The 21569-nt window shown below is 41.6% G+C and overlaps 2 protein-coding genes across 3 annotated transcripts in view; one reads left to right on the top strand and one right to left on the bottom strand.

The window, feature by feature from the left end:
* The window catches only part of LOC147269132 (uncharacterized), a 30826-nt gene extending 14869 nt beyond the window's left edge, over positions 1–15957 (top strand). Inside the window, exons 7-14 of one of the 2 annotated variants that reach the window (XM_086179904.1) lie at positions 536–559; positions 2479–2520; positions 2692–2723; positions 2943–3066; positions 4480–4578; positions 4840–4923; positions 6963–7065; positions 15710–15957. In XM_086179904.1, the coding sequence (XP_086036030.1) occupies positions 536–559; positions 2479–2520; positions 2692–2723; positions 2943–3066; positions 4480–4578; positions 4840–4923; positions 6963–7065; positions 15710–15735 (534 nt within the window). In that variant the 3' untranslated portion in view covers positions 15736–15957. The remainder of the gene's footprint in view (positions 1–535; positions 560–2478; positions 2521–2691; positions 2724–2942; positions 3067–4479; positions 4579–4839; positions 4924–6962; positions 7066–15709) is intronic. The other variant, XM_086179913.1, reaches the window with a different exon arrangement.
* On the bottom strand, positions 9606–15311 carry LOC147269133 (uncharacterized). Its single transcript, XM_086192073.1, has 2 exons — positions 13029–15311; positions 9606–10709 (listed from the first exon to the last, which is right to left on the bottom strand). The coding sequence occupies exons 1-2, from the start codon at positions 15309–15311 to the stop codon at positions 9606–9608; spliced, it is 3387 nt and encodes a 1128-aa protein (XP_086048199.1).
* Positions 15958–21569: the final 5612 nt, after the last annotated feature.

The following is a 21569-nucleotide window of genomic DNA, read 5'->3' as shown; positions in this document are numbered from 1 at the left end:
CAAGCCGCGATAAATTGAATTATGAATTTTCTTCAATATACAGTATGTGCCGATGCACTGAGTCTGTAACTTGCATGTACTGTAGCTCCTATGACACAGTCTTTCAAGTTGAGCATATTCGGCCATTTTGCCTCACGCAGAGGTACAGAGGGAATAACTAACTCAGCCTCTGGACAGGAATGGAAGAACAGTAAAGCACTGAATCACCAGAATGATGGAGCAGCTCACTCAGCAGTGAGAATGAATCCACGCCCTGGGGCGGTGCTGTTTGGCTCTGCATCAACAAGCCCAGCGCCATGTCAAGGTCTTTTTTACGGTCATATTGTAGAATCTCGGTCAGAACAACATCCTCTGGTGCTCTGTCGTACCATCGTTATGAGACTTTGTTGCAGGCGGTGCTTTGGATTGCTGCAGTTCAGCTTCAGAGGCTGCCAGTCTTCTCACCAAGTGTGTCACTGGTGCTCATCTTGATCGTTCAGTGTCCTGACCTTGATCAAACATCTTCTCTCTTTCTTGCTGCCTGCTGTTCCACCAGAAACTCCTCATACAGTTTTACCCAGTGAGTACCATCCACACGTCAGCTGAATGTTCATCAGATTTTCTGGAGCTCTTGGGACTTTCTAATAAAACAGAACAAAATATTTCATCCTGCAGCTAAGCTGTGTACGTGTTTGTTCAGATGTAGTTTCTTACTTCTCTGTCCAGCTATTAAATGGCCTCATGCCTCAAGTTTAAATGAAACAGCTTCCTAAAAGTATCTTGTTTCCTAAATGAAACCAGATGATGGGTGGGACATGATGGGGATATTGACAGCCGTTTCCATTTTTTGAAGCTCCTGAATTCGTAATTAATTAAACCCTGGTTCTAAAATCATCCAATCTGTTTCATCAAATATTCCATCCTCTTTTTATTTGTAAACTGTAAATATTTTAGCCCTCCTCTTATTTATCTAAGAGGTCCCAAGTGATTAAGATGGTCATGTATATTTCCCTCAATTACTTGTAAAATGAGAGTCCCACAAGGCAGTGTTTTGGGTCTTTTTCTCCTTTTTATTATTATTATTATTATTATTATCCATCTTCCCATTATGTGTGTTCTGACACAGTCAATTTTCTCCGTGCTCTGATGTCATAAATTTCAATTCTTTATCTTCATTGTCAGCTGATTTCTAATCATCAAAATGTCCACCTTGAGGAAACAGAATTTATTTACTTTCATTTACACAATTTTTTATTTTAAAATCAACCACTAACCTTTGCAGAAATGTACAAAACATTTATGTGCAAAGTGTCCAAAAAGTTCCTCTGGCCTCGCATCTCACTTACCAAAACCCATACGAAGAACTTAATGAAGAAGCTCAATCTGAAATGATCTCACCTGCACTGTATCAGACACACACTTCCATTCAATAATTCTTCAACAATAAAGAAATAATTTTACCAAACTAAATTCCATAGCGTCGCTTCTCAGACTCACCGCTGCAGCATGCTTTTACATTCTAACACTCGGACTTTCCAGAACTATATAAATAATCTCATCATTAAATTCTATTTTCAGCTGCAAAACAATAACTCTCCTCTAACGCTTGCATAACAAAAGCCAGGAACACATCACACATGCACTCACACCAGCTCAGTCTTACAGGAATAACTATACAGCCACAGTCAGAGATTTTTTCATGCTTACACAACAATCTGGAACAAGATCACCTATAAAAGATCTCCCATTAAACACGTATACCAAGCAGGCGTATACATAGGAAACATCCACAGCTGTTTTTTAGTTGTACTGTAACCTCTGATTCTATTAATTTCATGTTAATTTGTGTTGATCTTTTTTCACATCCTGTGATTTCATCCTATAATTAAATATGTCTTAGTCCTGCACGCGATACAGAACAAGGGCCTGCTGTAAAGTGAGGCAAGGCCCTTCAACTGGAACATTTGCTTGAAACTGCGTCCTTCATGAAATACAAATGAAATGAGAAGCCGCCGCCATCACGGTTCTCTATTATAACACTCAGCACGCATTACAGTCAGAGCGAGATGAGAACATGACAGCAGGCAACAACAGTGGCGTCAACATGGAAATAGATGGTGGCGAGGTAGGAAAGACAACACACTGTCTATGTCAATGGTGTTTAATATCAAACTTAAATATGATACATTTGACTTTGTAAACCTTCCTTGAAGGGCACTTTAACTGTTCTGGGTTGCACTCAGTCCCAGAGGTATAAACAGATTGTTCCACCAAGGGCTACGAAACTGGTTAAAGGAGCAGAACAGAGCAGTGTGTGAATTTGTTTTTTTGCATTATCTGTAATTGTGATGTCTGATCTTGAAAGGTGGCATATAAAAACACAATAATAATAATAATAATAATAATGATAATAATAATAATGAATGCTTTTACAAATACATAGTTTAAACAGACTTAAAGAGTGTGAACTGTGTCTCAGCATAATGTGTCTCTTTGCAGGATGAAGTGAAGAGCAGCGTCTCACCAGACAGCAAATGCATGGTGAGTTGAGGGAGGTCACACTCAGCAAACAGCAGCTAGAAGACAAACCATAGCAAATTCTGCCTGTTAGTGGAATGCAGCCTCTTACATGAGGAACTATGTTGGGTTGGTAATTTCTCCAGAGTTGGAGGAGTTTCTCTGAGTTCACTTTATCATCGACTGTCTCCTCAGATCACAGAGCGAACAGAATCTCTGAGGAAAAGGTGAGTGTGCCATAGAACTCTGACGAAAACAGAATAATAACACAGTTCGAGTCAGCAACGTGCAGCATTGTTTACTGTAACAGCAGACATCTATGTTCTCACTCAAAAATGAACATGACTTCATCCACCTCCAATGGTTCAGGAAATGAAACTACGTATGTTCCTCTGGGGGAAGCATGAATGGCTACATCTTTATTTTGATTTTCTGATTTGTTTAAGACAAAATCGCGATTTGAGCATTTACCAATACTTTCAAAGCACCAACGTGATGAAGAAGACACCGCCACCTCTTCCCATCTCCAGGATTGACAAGAGGCTGCAGCAGTACACACATGCTGTTGAGGTAAATCCACATGTTGGCTGGAGCCTCTCCACGGGGAAGCTTTTAGTCCTTTGTGTTCAGAATAATCCTGAGAGTCCGACAGCTGTGATTATTATTATTTTGTATTTTTTTGCTCTATTCCTTGTGCATCAACTTCATTGTTAGAATGAAAGTCCAGCTTTGGCTGGTCAACTTATGGCCTCAACTCATTTTATTCTCCAAAGGCTTCCTCTCGTAAGTCTGTCACTCTGGTTTAGGGTAAAGAGGCCTGGAATCAAATCGCCGTCTCAACGACACCATCAAACCTCAACCAACTCCTCTGTGTAAGACAGGCGATACGCCACGGATATTGTCGGTTCCTTTTCTTGCTAATACCTGTTGAAAAATCTTTCATGGTGTGTCAGTACAATAGTGAACGTCTGGTTCAGGCAATTTTTCAGGGTCAGGAAATATTATCGTGACGCATCAGATGGTTTGTGATCTTACAAAACTGCCAAACAGGGAAAGAGTTTGGGTTGGTGTCGGAAGTTCCTGTAGGCCCCAATAGTAACCAGTAAGAGAAGGGACATTTGTATACATGTTTGTTTTTTTAAAAACAACAACAACAACAGTCTTGACCATGAGCTTGCCACCATCCGAACTCCCCAAAGATTGAACCCTTTGATATTGATCGCCCTACTAGACGCTGTTTTTTTTTTTTTATCCTGGACTTCCCAGCACCAGTACTAACTGGTGCTCGATGTTTGGGAATTGCACATACAGAGAGAACATCAAGAAGACATGTAACTCTAATATTTAATAACTGTGATTCTCTGTTTCAAATCATAAAATTGAGTGCTCTGCTCTAAACAGGACCTTGACTTAGCAGCTCATTCACACAGTCGCTCCTGCACAGGCTTTGGCTCCACGCGACACAAGATGGCAGCAGTTGTACCTGCAGCACTGCAGATTCATTTTAGTGCAGTGGGAGGAAGTAAAGACATCAATGAATACAGTCTTTGACTTTGATAGTTTAGTTACTTTAGTTTTGTTGATGGTTTTGGTGTTTAGTGAACCATCTTCTTCCTTACACAGATGTAAAGGATATGCAGATGGTCATAGACAAATTTGCCCCTCTGGTCGTATTTGGGAGGCCTCAAGAGAGCATCTTTCTCTTGAACACAAATACACCTCCTTTTGGGGCACTTGCATTCACTGCATCCCACAGTTTTGGAGTTTATTAAATCTACCTCCATTACAAACACACAGTCCAATATCTGTTTTTGTGTGAGGTGCTCTTTGGTATCAGGGTGATCTGTGAGGACGGATGAAATGGTTTTCCAGAAATACTCCCTTCATGACGTCATGTTCATGGACATTGCATCAGGTTTTTTTAAGAATGATTATTTTTTATTATCGTAGAAGGAAATGAGAAATATCCCCCCATGTCTTCAGGATGCAGATAGTTTAACCATTGGAGCACCGGATCTCATCAACCAGTGGGTGAGAGGAAGAGAAGAGGGAAGTGGAAGCAGGACGCCTTCCAAACCTGCAGTAAGTTAGAAGTGATGTCATCCTGTATTTGGCTTCTCCTCTTCTCTCTGCTCTTTTGCAGCTTCTGCTTGTCTACTCTACATCTCCTCTCTCTACATAATCACTTGAATTTCCTTTCATGACTCTTCAAACAGCCTTGTTCTCACTTTGCTTCCTGCAACCACGTCTTTTTCTGTTCATCTAGTCTGCCCCCTTGTGGTAACTCAGGTCATTTACAGCACATGGACTTCATCTCAGTTAACTTGTACATTGTATTTGCAGGAAATAAAACCTGGTGATGTTTTAAACAAGAAAAATTTATGGGAGAGCTTCAGCGACACATGTTCTCCTGGAAGGGAGGGGAAGGTATGTGTTCACAAGTTGGTTGTGTTTTATATTTACTGGATATTTTCACAGTGGCGCTTGTAAGCATGCTCGCCTCAGGGTCAGGCTCAGATTTCTGCTTTCAATTTACCTGCTGTGCACATCGTGACCATGACAGCTTCCTCTGAAAACCAGGTGCTGCACAAAAAGATTTGTTTTTAAAATTAATCTGCAGGCCACTGAAAGTATGAAGGTACAAAGTTGAACAACTGCTGCACAAAATTGAATTTTTATTGCCTAAACGTCCTCTCAAATGACCCACTTTTTATTTCAAAATACCATAAGAGCCTGTAAAAATCACATAGGTATCGAGAAGTGTGTGAGTACAGACCTCTGCCAAGCTCCCTGTTTTCAGAGAAATTAATAAACGCATCTGAATCGAATCGAATGAAATATTTTCCCTGGGCCTTTCTTGACCTCCCTGTGGAGCTTTTCTCTCACGCTGTGTGTTTTCGGTTAACTGAGACGTAACCTGCCTCATTCTGCTCAGCCTTTTGGGTGTGTTTGACATCTACCTGGTTGTGCACCAAACTTTGCATGTCTTCATCATAGACTGACCTGCTCTTCAGCAGTGCTGGTAATGCTTCTTTTCAACATTTAAACAAGGTACAAGATCATTTAAGAGAACTTCGACGTCACAAGAAAAGAAGAGGACTTTGCGTTCCTTGTGCACCTTGATTATATTCTACAGTGTCACTTCTGCAATGGCAGACACAAAGCCCCCTTTAAAGATCATGTCTGATAAGTAAACAATGAAGAGGCACCTTACCTTTTGTTACCCCCCCAGTTGATAGTAGTGTTAGCTTCTTCTATTCCACATGAGGCTCATTAATTTCCCGTGGGGTGACTCTTGCGACTTGTTTGCTCATACGTTTGTGATCATGCCAGCTCAGCTGCCTGGAGGCTGTAACTCTGTATAATAAACTGGGAGCCCATTCGTTTCCTCTGGGAACCTCTAAGATCTCCAGTGCGTTTGTAAAGTCCTTTTGTTAATTTTTGGTCCGATTTTGCCCTGAATATGTTGAGGAACTTTTTCTCTGCATTAAATTGAAAACTGAACTTCTGATGCAGAGCTGGGATTGACTATGGACAGTGCGCTTGCAAAATCAGGCAGATAGGCTCAGAGTGAGCTAAAACAAAATCAACAGGTGTTCGCTTTTTCTGCCGTTGTTTATGAATTGTTCCATGTGGGTACACCACACAGGGTTTTGTTTTTTGCTTGACTCTCCACATGACCAAAAAAATCAGAAATTCAAACAATAATCAGCAAGTGTTTCCATCACCTTGCAGAGGCACATTTCATGTGATAAATGAATGAAGCCAGACTCTCATATGTGGAAACGAAGCTACAAGTGTTCACCAGCGTTGTAGTCGCATACTTAGTGTGCAGGTATTTATTCAGATTTGAAGTAGAATTGTTCAACTCTGGCAGACACTTACCACCGTGTACAATTTGCATTTCTAAAATGACATTTGTGTCCTTTTTTGGGTACTTTCACCATGTAACACAGCCACACGACTTGCCCCCAACCTTAGTGCAGGACAGGTATCAACACCATGTAGGAAAGAAACACAAACTGTGCATATGTGCCATAGATTTTCTTCACACATTACTTACTTGAAAAATAACTAAGTAACTGGTAACATGGATTGCAAAAATGTTCAGTTCTGTTTCCAGTGACAAAAAGTCTACCCCCAGCACAGCTGTTTTGTGGCTCTGAGTGGTACACGTAGGTCTCCAGGCTGATATGAGAAATTCTATAAATCAGGTACAAACAAAATCAGAACTCATTTGAGGCTTGTAACTTTGAAATGAAATGAAACATTCAATGCGGTTACAAGAAGAAAAAAAAAACAGCATTTGCCATGTTGTCTCATCTCAAAAATAGGATTTTGTTCACGACAAGTGTTGATGGTTTGAAGTGAAATTTTGGATTGTTTGCATGACTGTGGTTGATTTGAAATGCCAATGTTTGCATCAGTCAGTGTCTGATAATACCGCTCGCTCATCTTGATTCCAGGAGATTTCTGCTGGTAAAAGATATAAATTTGTGGTGACGGGTCATGGCAAGTATGAGAAGGTTTCTGCTGACCACGATTCTAGCGAAGATGCTAACTGGTCAGGTAAGATTTCACGTGAAGCACATCAGCTTTATTTGTTCAACACGACAGAAATGCTTTTGAAATAATCGTACGGCTAATTATTGTTCCACGTTCATTATCATTAGACACATGCTTAAAAATGGTTGGTCGATTCCTCTGGAAACAATTTAATTCAGTAAGAATTTTAAAGACTTTGTCTTAAGATGTATTCTTAAAAATATAAAAGCATTCAGGTTCAAATTTAATGCATTAATCGTGTATTTAATGGATTTCGCATTTTGTGTAAAAATAAAGCTTCCGTATCAAAGAACCAACACATCAAGCCAGTTATGTGAAGGAATTTTATTTAATCCAGTACGGATGTAAATAGGTTCAAAACATTTGCAACAATCTGCTGTCAAAGCAAAAAAATCCTCCAAAGCTGTGAAAATAATTCCACACTATGTACAATATCTTTCCTTCTCGCGGTCCCACAGGCCGCACCCACATGATCGTCACCGCTCAGTTCTGTACACTTCCAACATCCATTCTAAACTATGAATATTGTCACAAGTCCTGGACAGTCCATCACTACATAGGACATTGATAACCACCAAGAGAGCATTGATGACCTGTTACACTGGATGTAAATATTATCATCATACCATCCCCCCTGAATGACACTGATTGATGTCTTGCTGCTGTAAAGTATAGCTGCTAATGAAAACTGACAAATGCTGAGATTTGTTTCCAATTCATTCTCCTAGACTTTTAATAAATGTTGACAAGGTAGTCCAACTGAAAGAGAGACTGCTGCCACGTTAGCGTCTCTGAAGTTCACAACAGCAATGCTGTAAGTTAAATGCAGCGTCAGTGTGCTCACTATCATGCTCCCAATAACAATGCTGTCACACTGATGTGAGTATTACCATGTTAGTGTATCAGCGCAGTCCATTAGCATCTCAAGGCTCTCCATTTTAGTGATATGGCTAAAGAACAGCTGAAGCTAAGTAGATGTCATTGTTTTGCATGATTTTGGTCAAGAAACAAACTACTGGGCTAGTAGAACAGACGAGATGACAAGTGAAAGAATCAGCGAAATCGCTGAGTCGTCTCCTAAGATTCTACCATGAGGTCAAAAAAGCCATTTCAGATATTTCAGTCTGCTCGAATTCAGTCGGTGGGTTTACACGCACAGCTGCATTCAGTTTATCGTTACAGTTTGATTAAGCCATTTCATTGGTAAACTGTCATGGTCTCAGCACACATATGTCAGGAAGGTTTGATTTATTCACCAGGTACGTCCACCTCTGGAACGGTAGGCGTCAGTGCGTCTCCTTACAGCTGATTGCGACCAGACTCTCTTCTGGTTCATCTTTTGTGTCACGTACAGAACAAGTTTACCAGCAACAAGCAGAATCCCTGTCAAGATAAATTCATAAATGGACAACTTTACTGCACTGTACTCTTTTCTCATCCATCAAGAGATGCATTGCTTGCACCCATGATGATTCCTGAGCGTACGCTTATCAACTTCTGGATGAATTTGGAGCTGATTGGAACATAAATCAAACTGCAATCTGACTATAAAGCATGATTTCAGTCAGACTAACATATTTTTAATCGTCCAGTTTCAGTCAGACTAACACAATCTATTGCATTTTTTTCCACAAATCATGTACACATACTGACTGACATTGCCATCCTTGAACCAAAATCATCAATAAAGCACTTAGACGAATGGAATATCATGTAATTCCCTGTACCGTCATTTAGAATGTGTCACCATGGCATTTTTTCCATATTGCCCAGCCTCAACAGGAGGTTGTAGTTTCCTGCCATGATTGAGAGCCCAAACATCCACTGCCACATTTTCCCATCCATGCATCACTTGCAAAAACTGTCTAGACCTTCACCTGTTGTCCGTTTCTGTTCCCCCCTTCCAAAATCCCTTTGCCCTGTTGTTCCAGGAATGTTAAATCCCTATTTATTACAGAGATTAAAAAAACAGCCTGCCAGCGGTGAACCCTCAAAGCATTACATTGTTTAGAAAAATAGAAAAAAGGCGGAGCATGACAATCTTAGTATCTACAGTTCGTGCATGTAGTGCTATATTCACTCTCGGCCAACAGCAAAGCAAAAAAAATCTTGAGTTTCTTGTGTTTCATTGAGCAAATCTCTCAAATGACATATTTTTTTTTATAGATTTCATGAGAAGTGCAAAGACACCACCCTTATCTAACAGCCGCATTCATATTTTGACTTCTGCAAGCCATCATAAATAACTTTTCCACTACATTATACATCCCTAAATATCCACAACTGTTGGAAATATCCAAGTCAAACAGCAACAATCCACTAAGAATCATCTCTCTCCAGCCCGCAGTGGTGATTTATAAAACCAAACTGGGATATTCTATTGTAGAGATCCACATATTGCTTCACGTACATCTTTCCATATTCTCCTGATCCTATTCCTTCGTGCTCTCTGAGGCTCAACCTGAGATCCCACAATTAATAATACAACGCAAACCCTTATTACAATTGACGTATCTTTTATCAACCCCAAACATGCTTTTACATCATTCCGAGCTAGTCTTATTCCCTCCAAATCCTCTTGCTGTTCTGTTGAAATCTTTTCGTTCATCATCCTGAGATTTGCGCTTCAGCAATCCCCTTTCAAACACTGCTGATATTTTTGTGAGTGGCTTTTCTGCTGCCTCTTTCAGCTTCCTGGCATTAAAACGAGGGCTGTACAATAAAACTGGTAGGCGATTGACAAAGGAAGGAACTTCTGCCTGGTTGTCTTTACAGGTCTTTTTCTTGTCCGAGTCTTTCTTGGTGATGTCAAGCTGTTGCATTATTCGCTCTTTGGTGGAGAACATGTGAAAGAGGAGGGCGTCCCACATCTTCAAGGCCTTGGGGCTGTCTTTGTTCTGAACCAACTCTTGATCAGAACGCTGCTCTGTCTTCAACTTATCATTACAATCTTGATCTGTGCTTTCACTGCTGTTTTTGGAATCAGCCTGAGACTTGGCCTCCTGTTCTGGAAACTTAGGTTCCTCTGGCTCAACCACCATGTGTTTCTTGAGCCGTGTCCATCCGCTGAGCTTACCCTTCAGTCCTTTTGGCTTCTGGGCTGCTTTTGGCTCAGCGGGCAGGGGAGATGTCTCTGCTTCAACCATCTTCTTGTCAGAAGCTGAAGATGCAGTTGATGTCACTGACTTCGTGGAGGGTTCGACTGCTGGTGCTTCCGTCGTTGCAGGGGTGTTTTTGATCTTCAGAACATCCTGGTCTTTCAGTCCAATATTTTGCTGAGATGGCGGTGACATTCCTCTGTTTGGGGATGGAGCTGTGACTGAGACTGAGGCCTGAGGCAGAGAGGCAGGAGTGGCAGAATCAATCACTTTAACCAGGGATGGTTTCATGACAGTATCTGTTGCTGGTTTTGCAGGGGAAATGTTCTCTACCGGTAGTTCTGTGGGAGGCTGAACATTACTGGTGTGCGAAGTAACCTGAACCAGATTTGGGGATTTTACAATAGCAGGTTTTGCCTCTGCAGTGGCAGAGGAAGGTCTTGATTCTACTTGCTTTGTAGGAGATTGTACTTTTAGACTGGGTTTATTGGTTATAATAGGATCAGTTGAATGGATGGGAGGGCTGGATTTTGTGTTCTGTTTCTTCACCTTATTAAAATTTGATGCTAATTTTGTTTTTATGTGTTGCTGTTGTAAATTTACATTTACGTCAATATCTGTGGTGGTGGAAGTAGTCGTCGATGGTTTAACTTCTGTGTTTATCTCAGTGTTTGGCTTAGCTGAGGACTTGACAGTTTGACTTGGTGTCCCCTGAGGGTGTTTTGTACGTTCCAAACTGACCGAAGAGGGTTTGACATCTGTGGTAGGATTTAAAGAAACAGGAGTTCTTGAAGACGGTGGTAAAGTTCTTGTCTTGGTTTGTAAAGATGTATTACACACTGGCTCTGGTAAAGGAGAAGTTATTGATTGACGTAATAGGGTTTTAACATCTTTAATGAAATCAGCAATAGGCGTAGTGGCATGTGAGATGGTTTCAGTATTAACATTATGACTGTCAGTTTGGATGGATTTCTTTGTTTCAGTCACAGAGTGCTGAAACTTTTTCACTACTGACTGGGATATCGAATTTCCAGTGATTTGAACATTATCCCCAGGTAATGTGTTCTCACTTGAAATGGTTTGCTGTTCTCCACTGACACCAGATATGCTTGATGTAGCAGCAGAAGAGGAAGTCTTGGTTTGAGTCAGTAATATTTCAGAATTATTTGTTTTTGTGGGGGGACTGGCTAAAGGTGGACTGTCGCTAATTGCCTTAATGGATTCCTTCGCAGTTTTAACAGTGTTTTGAGGTGCAGAGGTTTCCGATGATTTGAGCTCAGGTCTATTAGTTTTATAGCCTGCTTTGGTTTGGGTGACAGAGGGGGATTTTGCATCAGTGGCTGGCTTTGTTGCAGATTGACCGTCTGGTCTTCGTGCCCTCAGCTGAGGACTTTTTTGTGTGGCATTCCTCATGGAAGGGCTGGATGGCATGGTAGGTTCACTGATCTGCCCATTATTAAAGCACGGTTTAGGACTCATTGTTGGATCTTTCAGAACAGCCTCTGTGTGGAGCTTGTTGGGAATTTTGGCTTCAGCAGCAGAAATACTGTTAACGTTGCTATTCAAACTGAACTTGTTTGACGGAGCAGTTTCTGTGACGGCTGTGGTATTTTGGCCAGCTTCTAATCCTGGTTTTCCTGGTGTAACTGTGCTTGTGACAGACTTGTGTATTGGCTGCAAGTCTGTAGAGGGATTGTTGCATAATTTGGTTTCCCTTCCAAGCATGTTTATTTTTGTGTTTTCTTCTAGGAGTGAAAGATTTTTTGCTTCAATACCAGAATTTGCTTTAAAGTTTTCTGCTTTAACAGCTATGGTGGGAGGACACTCTGTTAGGGTTTTCCCCATCTGAAAACCTTCTCTTCCAGTGTCTGGCTGTGAATGCACATCTTTATCTACTTTTAAGTTAGTTATTCTGTTAGGGTCAGTATTGTGGGTATTGAGGGCATTGGCCTCTGTATTAGAATGGCTCAACTCTACTATGTCTTCAGCAAGGCCATATTGAGTTATGTCCATTGCGAGTGGCACGTTATCTGTGGCTCTGTTGTAGTTTACATTGAAATCATAACTGACTTTATCTTGGATTCTGTACTCAAGGCTCCTGTGTTCATTTGTACCTACATTATTGCTAGATTTGTTAAGCTTTTCTACCCCTTGTGGTTTTTCCGTCTCAAAAGGGAATTTAACTTCTGAAATGTTGATTGATTTGCTGGCCAGTGTTGCTTGGTCAGGAAATTTGGTAGTCGGATTTGGTAAACTTGAAACTTGAGAATTCTTCAAAGGGAAGCCTTCCTCAACTCTCCCTAATGCCATGTTGAGTCTGTGCATTTGAGGCTTTGGGCCAGGCTGTTGTTTGACACTGCTTCTCTGCTCAGTTGAGGACAGAGTGCTGACACTGGACTGCGTACAACATACAGATGCTGTGACTGGCTCGTGTGGCAACATGGGTGCTGTAGTAGACAGAATTGAGTTTTTATAGGATGCCTTTGAAGTTTGGCTATTGGATTTTGTTTTCTCAAGGATTTGTTCTGTATGAGCTTCCATAGAAGGCAAACTGTTCCCCATGTTAATCTCGCTACTTGCTTTGATTTGTGGGCTAAAATTCTCCCTTTGTTTGTGTAACTCACCTTGTACTTTAACTGGCTTAGCATTGGTTTGAACACTAGGACCATTGACCGGTGATGAACTTAATCCCCCTCCATTTTGGTAACACTGAAGTATTTCTTTTTTTCCAAAGTGTTGTTTTGCATTTGTGACATTTGATTCCCCTTGACTATTTTTATAAAGTTGAGAAACTGTTGGTGTTTTCTCACATTTCTCAACTTTCTCTACAACTTTTGCAATGTACTGCATTTCTTTATTTGAATCTACTTGGGCTAATGTTGAGGGAGCATCAGAACGACCACTGCTATCAGTCAGGTATGGGTTCATGTTTAGAGCTGCCTCTACAGGAAACAGTGTGTGTACCTCACCTGCTTTAGGTATGGGTATTGGAGCCTCAGAGAATGAGGCTTTAGGTGTGGATACATCACTTGTGGATTGTTGAACAGTTTTCTGTGCCAAGCCAAGAGGAAACTCAGGTTTTTTTGTGTCCACACTAGCTGTTTTAAGTGATTGTATTCCAATAATTTGATCTTCAGATCGACTTTCCCCATCTTTGCTACTTGTGACCATCCCATCTGCTGGATCCTCAGGAGACGTTAAAGTTTGCACAGGTTGGGCAGCAGACGTTCCAGACGCAGGACGATCTTGATGTCCATTGAGCAGTTTTGTCGCATCAGATTTTGAGATATCTACAGCGACATTTGTTTGGCTTAAAGAGATTTCATCAACTCTGTGGGATTCACCACTGTGTTGTGTTGTAGTAGTAGTCCTAATTCCACCATAGGCAGCATACTGGGCTGGAGTAAGCCCATAATATGTTGAACGAGATTTGGACTTGGAGGTGGCGAGTGACATTTGAGTCTCCAATAGGGATGATAAAGACTTCCGTGCCTCGAAAACAGGGCGATGGTGGGTGGATGACAGGGGGTTTGGACTTGTTGGGGCTTGCATTGACATCATTGGCATATGGTTGAGATTGGAAGTCACTGGTACAGTACAGAGAAAAGATGGAACCTTTGGCAACAAACTCTCTGAATCTAGATCTGTCTTAAGGTTTGGGAAGTCAGGCTCCCTTAGAGCTGGTTTGGCCGCAGCACACTCAGGCACAGTGAAGCTTGATGCTAAATTGTCTCTGGAGTACAGCTCAGTGATGGAAAAACTTAAATTTAGAGTACTGCGTCGAGTATTGTGAATCTCAATCTCTTTGTAGCTGCTAGATTTTTTGATGTAAGCAGTGTGATTAGCATCAGTTTTCTTTAGTTCTTCCCTGGCAGTCTGTGGTTTATTCATACCACTGCTCTGAATCAATATGTTGCTTTTTGGATATTCGGTGGAAATAGAAGGTGCTTGTTGGGAGGAGTTGAAAGCAGGACTTGTTGCAAATAAAAGAGGATTTGGTCTTGATATTTCATAAAAGGGGGTGGGTACTCTTGAAGGTGTACATGAGGGAGTCTTAGGTCTTCCACGTGGGTTCTTGGACGGAGATTGTTTCTGATCTGCTTTCACCACTGACACCGTGGATTTCTCCATGTTTGGAGTTGATAAGGATGCCTCTTTGTTAGTTGGGCTTAATGCTGTGAGGTCCTGGATGGATGGAGGTTTAGAGATCTCATAAAAGGTTGCCTTTGATGTATAAATCCTGTTATGAGGGCCATCAGGCCTTATCTCAGGATCAGTTGTCTCTGGGGACATCTGGCTTGGAACAAAGTTGCCATTGCTGTCAGGTTTGGGAGTCCAAGATGGTGATGTCTGGCTCAGGGGATTATCATTTGAACTGGTGTCTGTCTCCCTCTGGCTGGGAAGGAAAGATTGTGTCTGAGTGTTTGAAACTGATAGCAACACTGGAACAGGGGGAAGGCCTGCAACCTGAGAAGGTCCCGGAACCGGGCCACATTTGGGGGCTGCTGGGGATAGAATCAGGCTGTGAGTGGATATTTTAGGGCTTGACTTCGACACGGTGATAGGAGGCACTGTTGTGGCTGGCCCAAGGGAATTTGGTGCCACAGTTAAATTGAAAGTAGGCAGAATAGGTGGTGCTGGTATTTGCTCAGGTTGTGATGGTGGTGATGAATCTGAAGGTGGCATCAGGGAAGGAGTCTCATCATCAAATAAGAAAGAAGAGCACTCGTATAGCGGAGCCACCTGCTCCTCAGAAGTCCTGATCTGAGTTGTGCTGGACTGAGGGGGGTGGCTGCCAGTTTGTCCAAAGGAGCTGCTCTGAGGGTCAGGGAATGCAGATGCAGATGGATCATAGTAGGAGCCAACTGGGTAACTGGACCCTGAGGAGTCTGCAATGTAAACTGAATCTGGGGTCCTGGATGGGCTGCACTGGTCGCTGTGCTCCAGATCTGTGCTTGCTTCATTTACTGGTGACAGACAGGAACGAAAGGGGATTGGTGTCACAGAGAGACTGCCTTTTTTCTTGACTCTCTTTTTCTTGAGTTTCTGAAGTCTTGCATTGTCTTTGCCGGGTTTCGGCAGTAAAGGTGGAGGGTACTGCTGGGAAAGGTCGGGCTCCAGCCCATTACTGTAGCTGAATTCCATCAGCATGTCAAACTGTAAGACAGATGATGCACATCAGACTACTGGTCTTCAACCAAATTGTGACTTCTGAAGCAACAAGTCAAAAATCGTATTTGAGTGACAACAAAACCAACATCACTTTTAATATTTTCTCCAATAAAGAAAGAAAATCAGAAGCAAGGTCTCAAGGAGACCTGTATGATTATTTGCTTTCTTGTACAGGATTATTTAGATTTAGAGCAAAAATTGAGTGAAAAGAAATTTTGTATGGTTTGATGTTCTCCATTTCTGAGCAGCTGGAGAGTGTTTGAGAGTAGCACTCTTGTCTCTTTTTCTACAATTGATATCTATTGGATTTAGATCATTAAATATTGCTGATTTTAAGGAAATATTATAAATTCTAATTTTTCTCTTTTGTCTTTCAGCGTTGCAGCTTGCTGAGGATTTGTAAAGCATCCTGAAACCTGGTATTTGTTAAAAAAAAAGGAGTCTTTAATACTGCTAATAACCATTTTAGCCACTATCACTTCAACAGCCTCCATTTCTAATGTATGTTACATGTATGTAGTACAAACTGTAGTTACAAACCTAAATCCTGTGGTAACAATTTCCTCTGGTAATGTCTTTCTTAATGTGATATAAAAAGGCATGAAGGAAGTCATTTCTGTGTTTATTGGACAGTTTATCATTGATTAGAATAAAATAAAGTATATTAAAATGATTTGTCATTTGATCTTGTAAGTATTTTTGTCTGTTTTTCTCCATTGGTCTTTGAAGGGTTCATCTCCGTGTACTGTACCCCTGTGTAATACAGTCAGTTACTTATCGGCTACACTGATTTAGCCGGGACTATGACTCTACTGAGACAGAATATGAGCTCTCATGACCATTCCCAGAGTTCTAAACTCTTAATTGGGTCCTGAAGATGATACGTGGCTACAAGAAGCGTCACTATTAGAAATAGAAAGGCATGTCACAAGCCGTTGCTTATGGCAAGGATACTTTGAAATGATGACAAACTACTTATTAAAATAGTCTTTCAAGGAGACTGTCAGATTTAAAAATGACCTCTGGAGAAAATAAGGCCAAACTGTGTTGATGGACACATACAGGAGGATAACCAGGTTCACGCCAGGAGGGGCGGCAGGAATGTTTTGCCAATGTTTATATCCAGAGGAACCTTGAATGTGACTTAGAGCAAATTGGCCCCAAGTTATTTATTCATTGACTAAACAAGCAAAAGATTAGAAAAGAGGTCAAAGTTCAGAAGTGTAATTTACTGACAATGAATGGAACAAATATTCATTTGCACCCAGATTGAGGTGTATTTGCAGAACTGGGAGGCACTGGAGCTGAAGTATAAATAGATAAGCTGCAAAATAAGAAAGCTATTTTATCACACATGGATCGTATTAAATCAGAGTAACATTATTAGTGGTTCTGTTATCTATAGAAAATTCTACTCGGCTGCTTCAGGTGACAACGAGAGCTGAATTGTCTCCTTTCCGTCTGAATATTGGAGTATATCTGGTCGACACTAGAAAAGGTCCAGGGTCTAATTTTAGTCAGAGGGAAATAAGAGCAAACATTCTGACACTGAGCACCTGCTGCCTGCTGTCTTGCCCTCACAGAGACAGCCTCAGCGTGCTGGAAATCAATATGAGCTCTAAATCCTCTCAGAGCTACCCCGGCTGCGAGTGTAGCCTTGTGTTTCGGAGAATTCCTTTCTTACTTTTTTAGTGCCAAGTTCACGCCAATTTGGTCTGAGTCACGCAGAGAATTATACCAAATGTGGAATGCGGTATTTTATTAGAGTTGCTCAAAAGCATGTCCTTGTCTTTTGCTGTAACTCTGAGATGTTTTGCAGTTTTTGAGTTCAAAGGAATCCCTTCTGTCAAAGTGACTTCTACAGTCACAGGCAGGGAGGCAAGCCGACACATGAGAAGTCCCCTTTTTAAGGCTTCGGGTTGGATATCTGGGAGGCTCACACTGGAGGAGCTCAAAGGAGGAAAGCATAAGATTAGCTTTGATAAAACTGTGCCATGACCTCAACCAATCTACCTTTAAAGAACTCCGTTAATCAAAGTTGAGGCCAAGCTCTTCTTCAATCATCAGGATGCCACATTCTGAATCTTAGGAGCACATACCTGAAGGTGGAAACAGGTGTTGCAAGTATACTGGATATTCTAAAAAGTAAATAAGAGTTCAATGTAAAGAGGTGACACAGGGACAATTCCTGTTCTAGTTATTGCTAAAAGTTGTTACAAATCAAACAAGAGTGTGCTGCGTGCAAGTCATCTAATTCACAATTAAAATTATCAATATAGCACAAACCTTTGCATAAACACACAGCATGGGAAACACTTTGCATTGCAAGCTCTCCCTCTCATGGATGTAATGACTGATATGCATCAAGCGTCTAAGATTTCCAATCGTGCTTCTATCAAATTCACTGTTTGCAGGTTAGCACCTGGCTGCTCAGGAGCATGCTGCCATAGCACCAGCTTGTCAATCAACAGAGTTTGACTGGTTTACCTTCGGCAAGCTGCGACAAACTGCTCTCTGCTTGTTAATCCCAGATCAGAGTGTCATCTTGAAGTGAACTGGAGCCTTAGGGAGTGAGCCACAGTGCCTGTGACCGCTCCAAAAATAAAACGGTTGCCTTCAGTGCATGTTGCACGGGCAGGGGGTTTCTAAGCCACCTGAGATGGTTAAGATGCAGCCCCTACAGTTGATCAGCAGCCACCTCCACCTGAAGCAAGGTGGTACCAAGTCAGCAGTAACTGAGCAGCAGGGACACGTCCAGTATGTAAGCAGCACTCACTGGGTCTTCATCGCGAAGCAGGATGGGCTTAATCATGCATGACATCGGCAAGTATTCTGGAAAGAAGAACCAAATTGCTGTACGTTTCATATTCGGCAAAACTTTTGCAGTCTTAACTTACAACAGAGATGCTCACAAGTCTTCGATTCCAAGTCCAAGTCAACTCTCAGTTCTCAAATTTGAAAATTAGATTTGGGTACAAGTCCTGCTCAGACACATCAGCTCAGTAAGCCCACTTGACATGGTCCTTTTAAGTATTTTTATTTCAAAGTAAAGTGAAACAAAGCAAACAGAAATGACAGATCCACTGTGTCTGTTGGGTCATGATCTGTTCAGTGCCCGGGCTTCTTATTTACATGATAGCACTTGAACACAACATAGGTAAATGATCATATAGCTTTACAAAGAATGGAGGATGGCAAAACCTGTCCAGGGTGAACCCCACCTCTCGCCCGTAGATGCTGGGATAGGCTCCAGCCCCCCCGCGACCCTTACCAGTAAGGAATAAGCGGAAGACGACGATGGAGGATGGCAAACTAAATTTGTCAACGGAGAAGAACTACTGAAAACCCTTCCAGGTAAATCAGCAGCATGGATGAATTGAGACATCCTGCTGTCCTCCCTGTTAGTTATGTAAAATGTAGCTCAAGGATGGGAATTCAGCGATGTGTGGACCCAGTTCATTACATTACAGCTATCAACCAATCGCACCGTGAGGTTTGTGTTACCTCTGACTCATGTTTATGATTATCATCTTGCCTAACAGTGAAAAGTTTCACAATGCATAGGAAATTAAAAAAGGAAAAAAAACTCCAAAGTTTATCACAACTATATACCAAAATCTATTTGAACTGAAGGGTTTTAGATGCTGCTGTTGCAGCTAAAATTGTTATATGTGATTCATTGCGATTATTCAACATACAATGATTACAAAAACGATTAACTTTTCCCACATCTGATATCCAAGTGTGAAGCTGTAGTCTGATATCAGTAACAACTGTTGGTGAACGTGTGCGCGGTCTTCTCTGCAAACAATGTCACTTCACCTCATGAACTGACCATCCTGGATGATGGTTGCCGCTTTGAAATGCTGACGTCACAACGTGACCGTCCTCGGCTCGAATAGTCTCTCCATCAATGGAGCAACTCAGCAGCTCCAAGGGGCAGTTGATATGCGCCGCTTCAGTTGTGTGTAATGATATACGACTGAATATCACATAATTCGTCCATAAATTGTTGTTCATTTTCATATTTCGTGGCAGGTCTGTGTGTTCCTCTTCCTGTCAGTGAATGTACTGTTTGTCAGGTGTGGGTGTGTTCATGTGTGGAAATAGATGTGCGCAGATTCAAGCTGGCGATTAGTGCACCAGCCTCTAGCACCGTCAGCTGATTGGTCCCTTTGTGGATGCCTGCTCACTATTTTAAGGCAAGATGGCGCAGCTGCATCGAGACAACTCTCGTCCATGTTCTCTCCCAAACTGACCACACCTTCCAATCCATGTTGCCTTTGTTTGTTGATGTTTACCAGGAGTTAGTGGCGTAGTCCACACCCCCAACCCCTTTTTATATTTGTCAGTGACTATCAGATATTGTAGTTTCATAGGTATGCTGGTATTATGTATCAACTACCTTCCTAGTCAGTTTGATTTTGTTCATAATGGTCACAGGAAAGACATTTGTAAAAATATATAATAAATTAATGTGATCATATGTAGTTTTGTACATATTTTAATTTTGTTTTATTCAAGAAAATCCTACAGACTCCTTTAAATTGGCAATCACACACCTGTAGCATTTTGGCACACATCAAACTGCCTTTGATGCCTTTTTGTTTGATTATTGACAGCAGCAACCATCGCCACACTCACGTTCCAGCTGAACTACTCTAGGTTTTCTGTGTTGTGTAAAATGAGCGCATCATTGCTGTCTATAATCTCAGTAACCAACTGTAGTAACACTCACCAAGGGATATCTGTTTTTTCACTGTCTTCGTTACATGAAAGCTCAGTCAATCAAGGCATGTGAAATGACAGACAATACCTGGTGAGACCATCTGTATGTCTGAGTGACACCTGGAAGCCTCCTATCTACTGTGAGATGGAGGAGGACTTGACAGACAGGCTCCCTCAGCTAATCAGTGTAAGAAAAGATGTGGCACATCAAATCCAGTTGCACGAATATTCCAAAAAGTCTCTCTTTCCGAGAACCTCCAACAGTGCATCCTCCTAGTCCTCTTTAATTGTTTTTATTGGGTCTATTTCTGCGCTTACTGCAGTGTTTATAAATGATAATATTACTGCTTGTTGTTTCAAGACGTGCCATTTTTTACAACTCAGTTTTCCAATCAGCAGCCATTACCATTACTTTGGGTGTCGGACGGGGGTTTAGAACACATCCTGATTGTTTTGATATCATACTTAAACTCTCATAATGGTTTCAGATAGGAGGGGGTCCAGACATAGGGCTAAATTCCTGAGCACAATAGATACGAATGCTCCCACCAGGCTAAAGAAATCCAGCGTAATTTAAAAATCGCACCCTGCCCCACTGTTGATGCTCACAATGCAACATTCTGGAGGTTGTTAAGATATCTGCCCCCCCCCCCCCCCACACACACACACACACAAACACACACACACACTCACACACACTTTATAGACCCAAATAATGAAGCATTTGTCACAGAGGGGAAGCTGTGCCCACTGGTCACAGTTAACAGAAGTCAGAAGCAGGCCAACACTCACACAGCTCCAACGTGTGAAAGCTAACGTCACAATGGGATTCAACATGTGCAGTTCTATGAAGTGTGCTCCCACGCATTTGATGGGAATCCCCTCAGGGATTAAGGCCCCCTTTGTCTTTAGACTCTTGTGACATCCCTGGCTTCGCGCTACCACCGTGTAATGCAGTGAAGAGGTTCAAGGGTTTTGCATCTGTTTGTTTACATCCAGCTGTTTCTACCTGTCGGGTAATTTGATGATGCTGCAGACATCACAAACATTCACATATGCCAAGGTCTAGTAATCAACGGGATTATTTTGGCTCCAAGAACGTTGTGAAAGGTTCAACACTTCCTCCCAGAACCAGTTCATCGTTGTTGACCGGTGCTCCATGTACCTCCTGTGTTGGAAAAGCAGCTATACATAACAACAATGCAGACATCCCAGAGGTCCGTAACACCATCAGTCAGGTTGTCACTGCAGTTTGACCTTTCTGAGAGTAAGACCAGCTTTGTTTGTGTTTATAGGTTCAGATATTTATACATGAATAAATATCCAGCTCTATCATCCAAAAGTCTGATAATAAATAGGATTACTTTTGTTTTTATTGATGTGCTATTGTTATTGTATTATTCAGTTACGCTGACTGAATATCCAACTGATTGAGTGGATGATGAAGTAGCTGGCACACGCACACACACACACACACACACACACACACACACTCTCTCTCTCTCTCTC

Source organism: Aulostomus chinensis, chromosome 2, assembly GCF_037954235.1.
Source record: "Aulostomus chinensis isolate RoL2024-O1b breed Wild chromosome 2, RoL_Achi_v1.0, whole genome shotgun sequence".
NCBI lineage: Eukaryota > Metazoa > Chordata > Actinopteri > Syngnathiformes > Aulostomidae > Aulostomus > Aulostomus chinensis.
The sequence above is the reverse complement of the archived record's forward strand: the minus strand, read 5'-3'. Positions and strand labels throughout refer to the sequence as shown.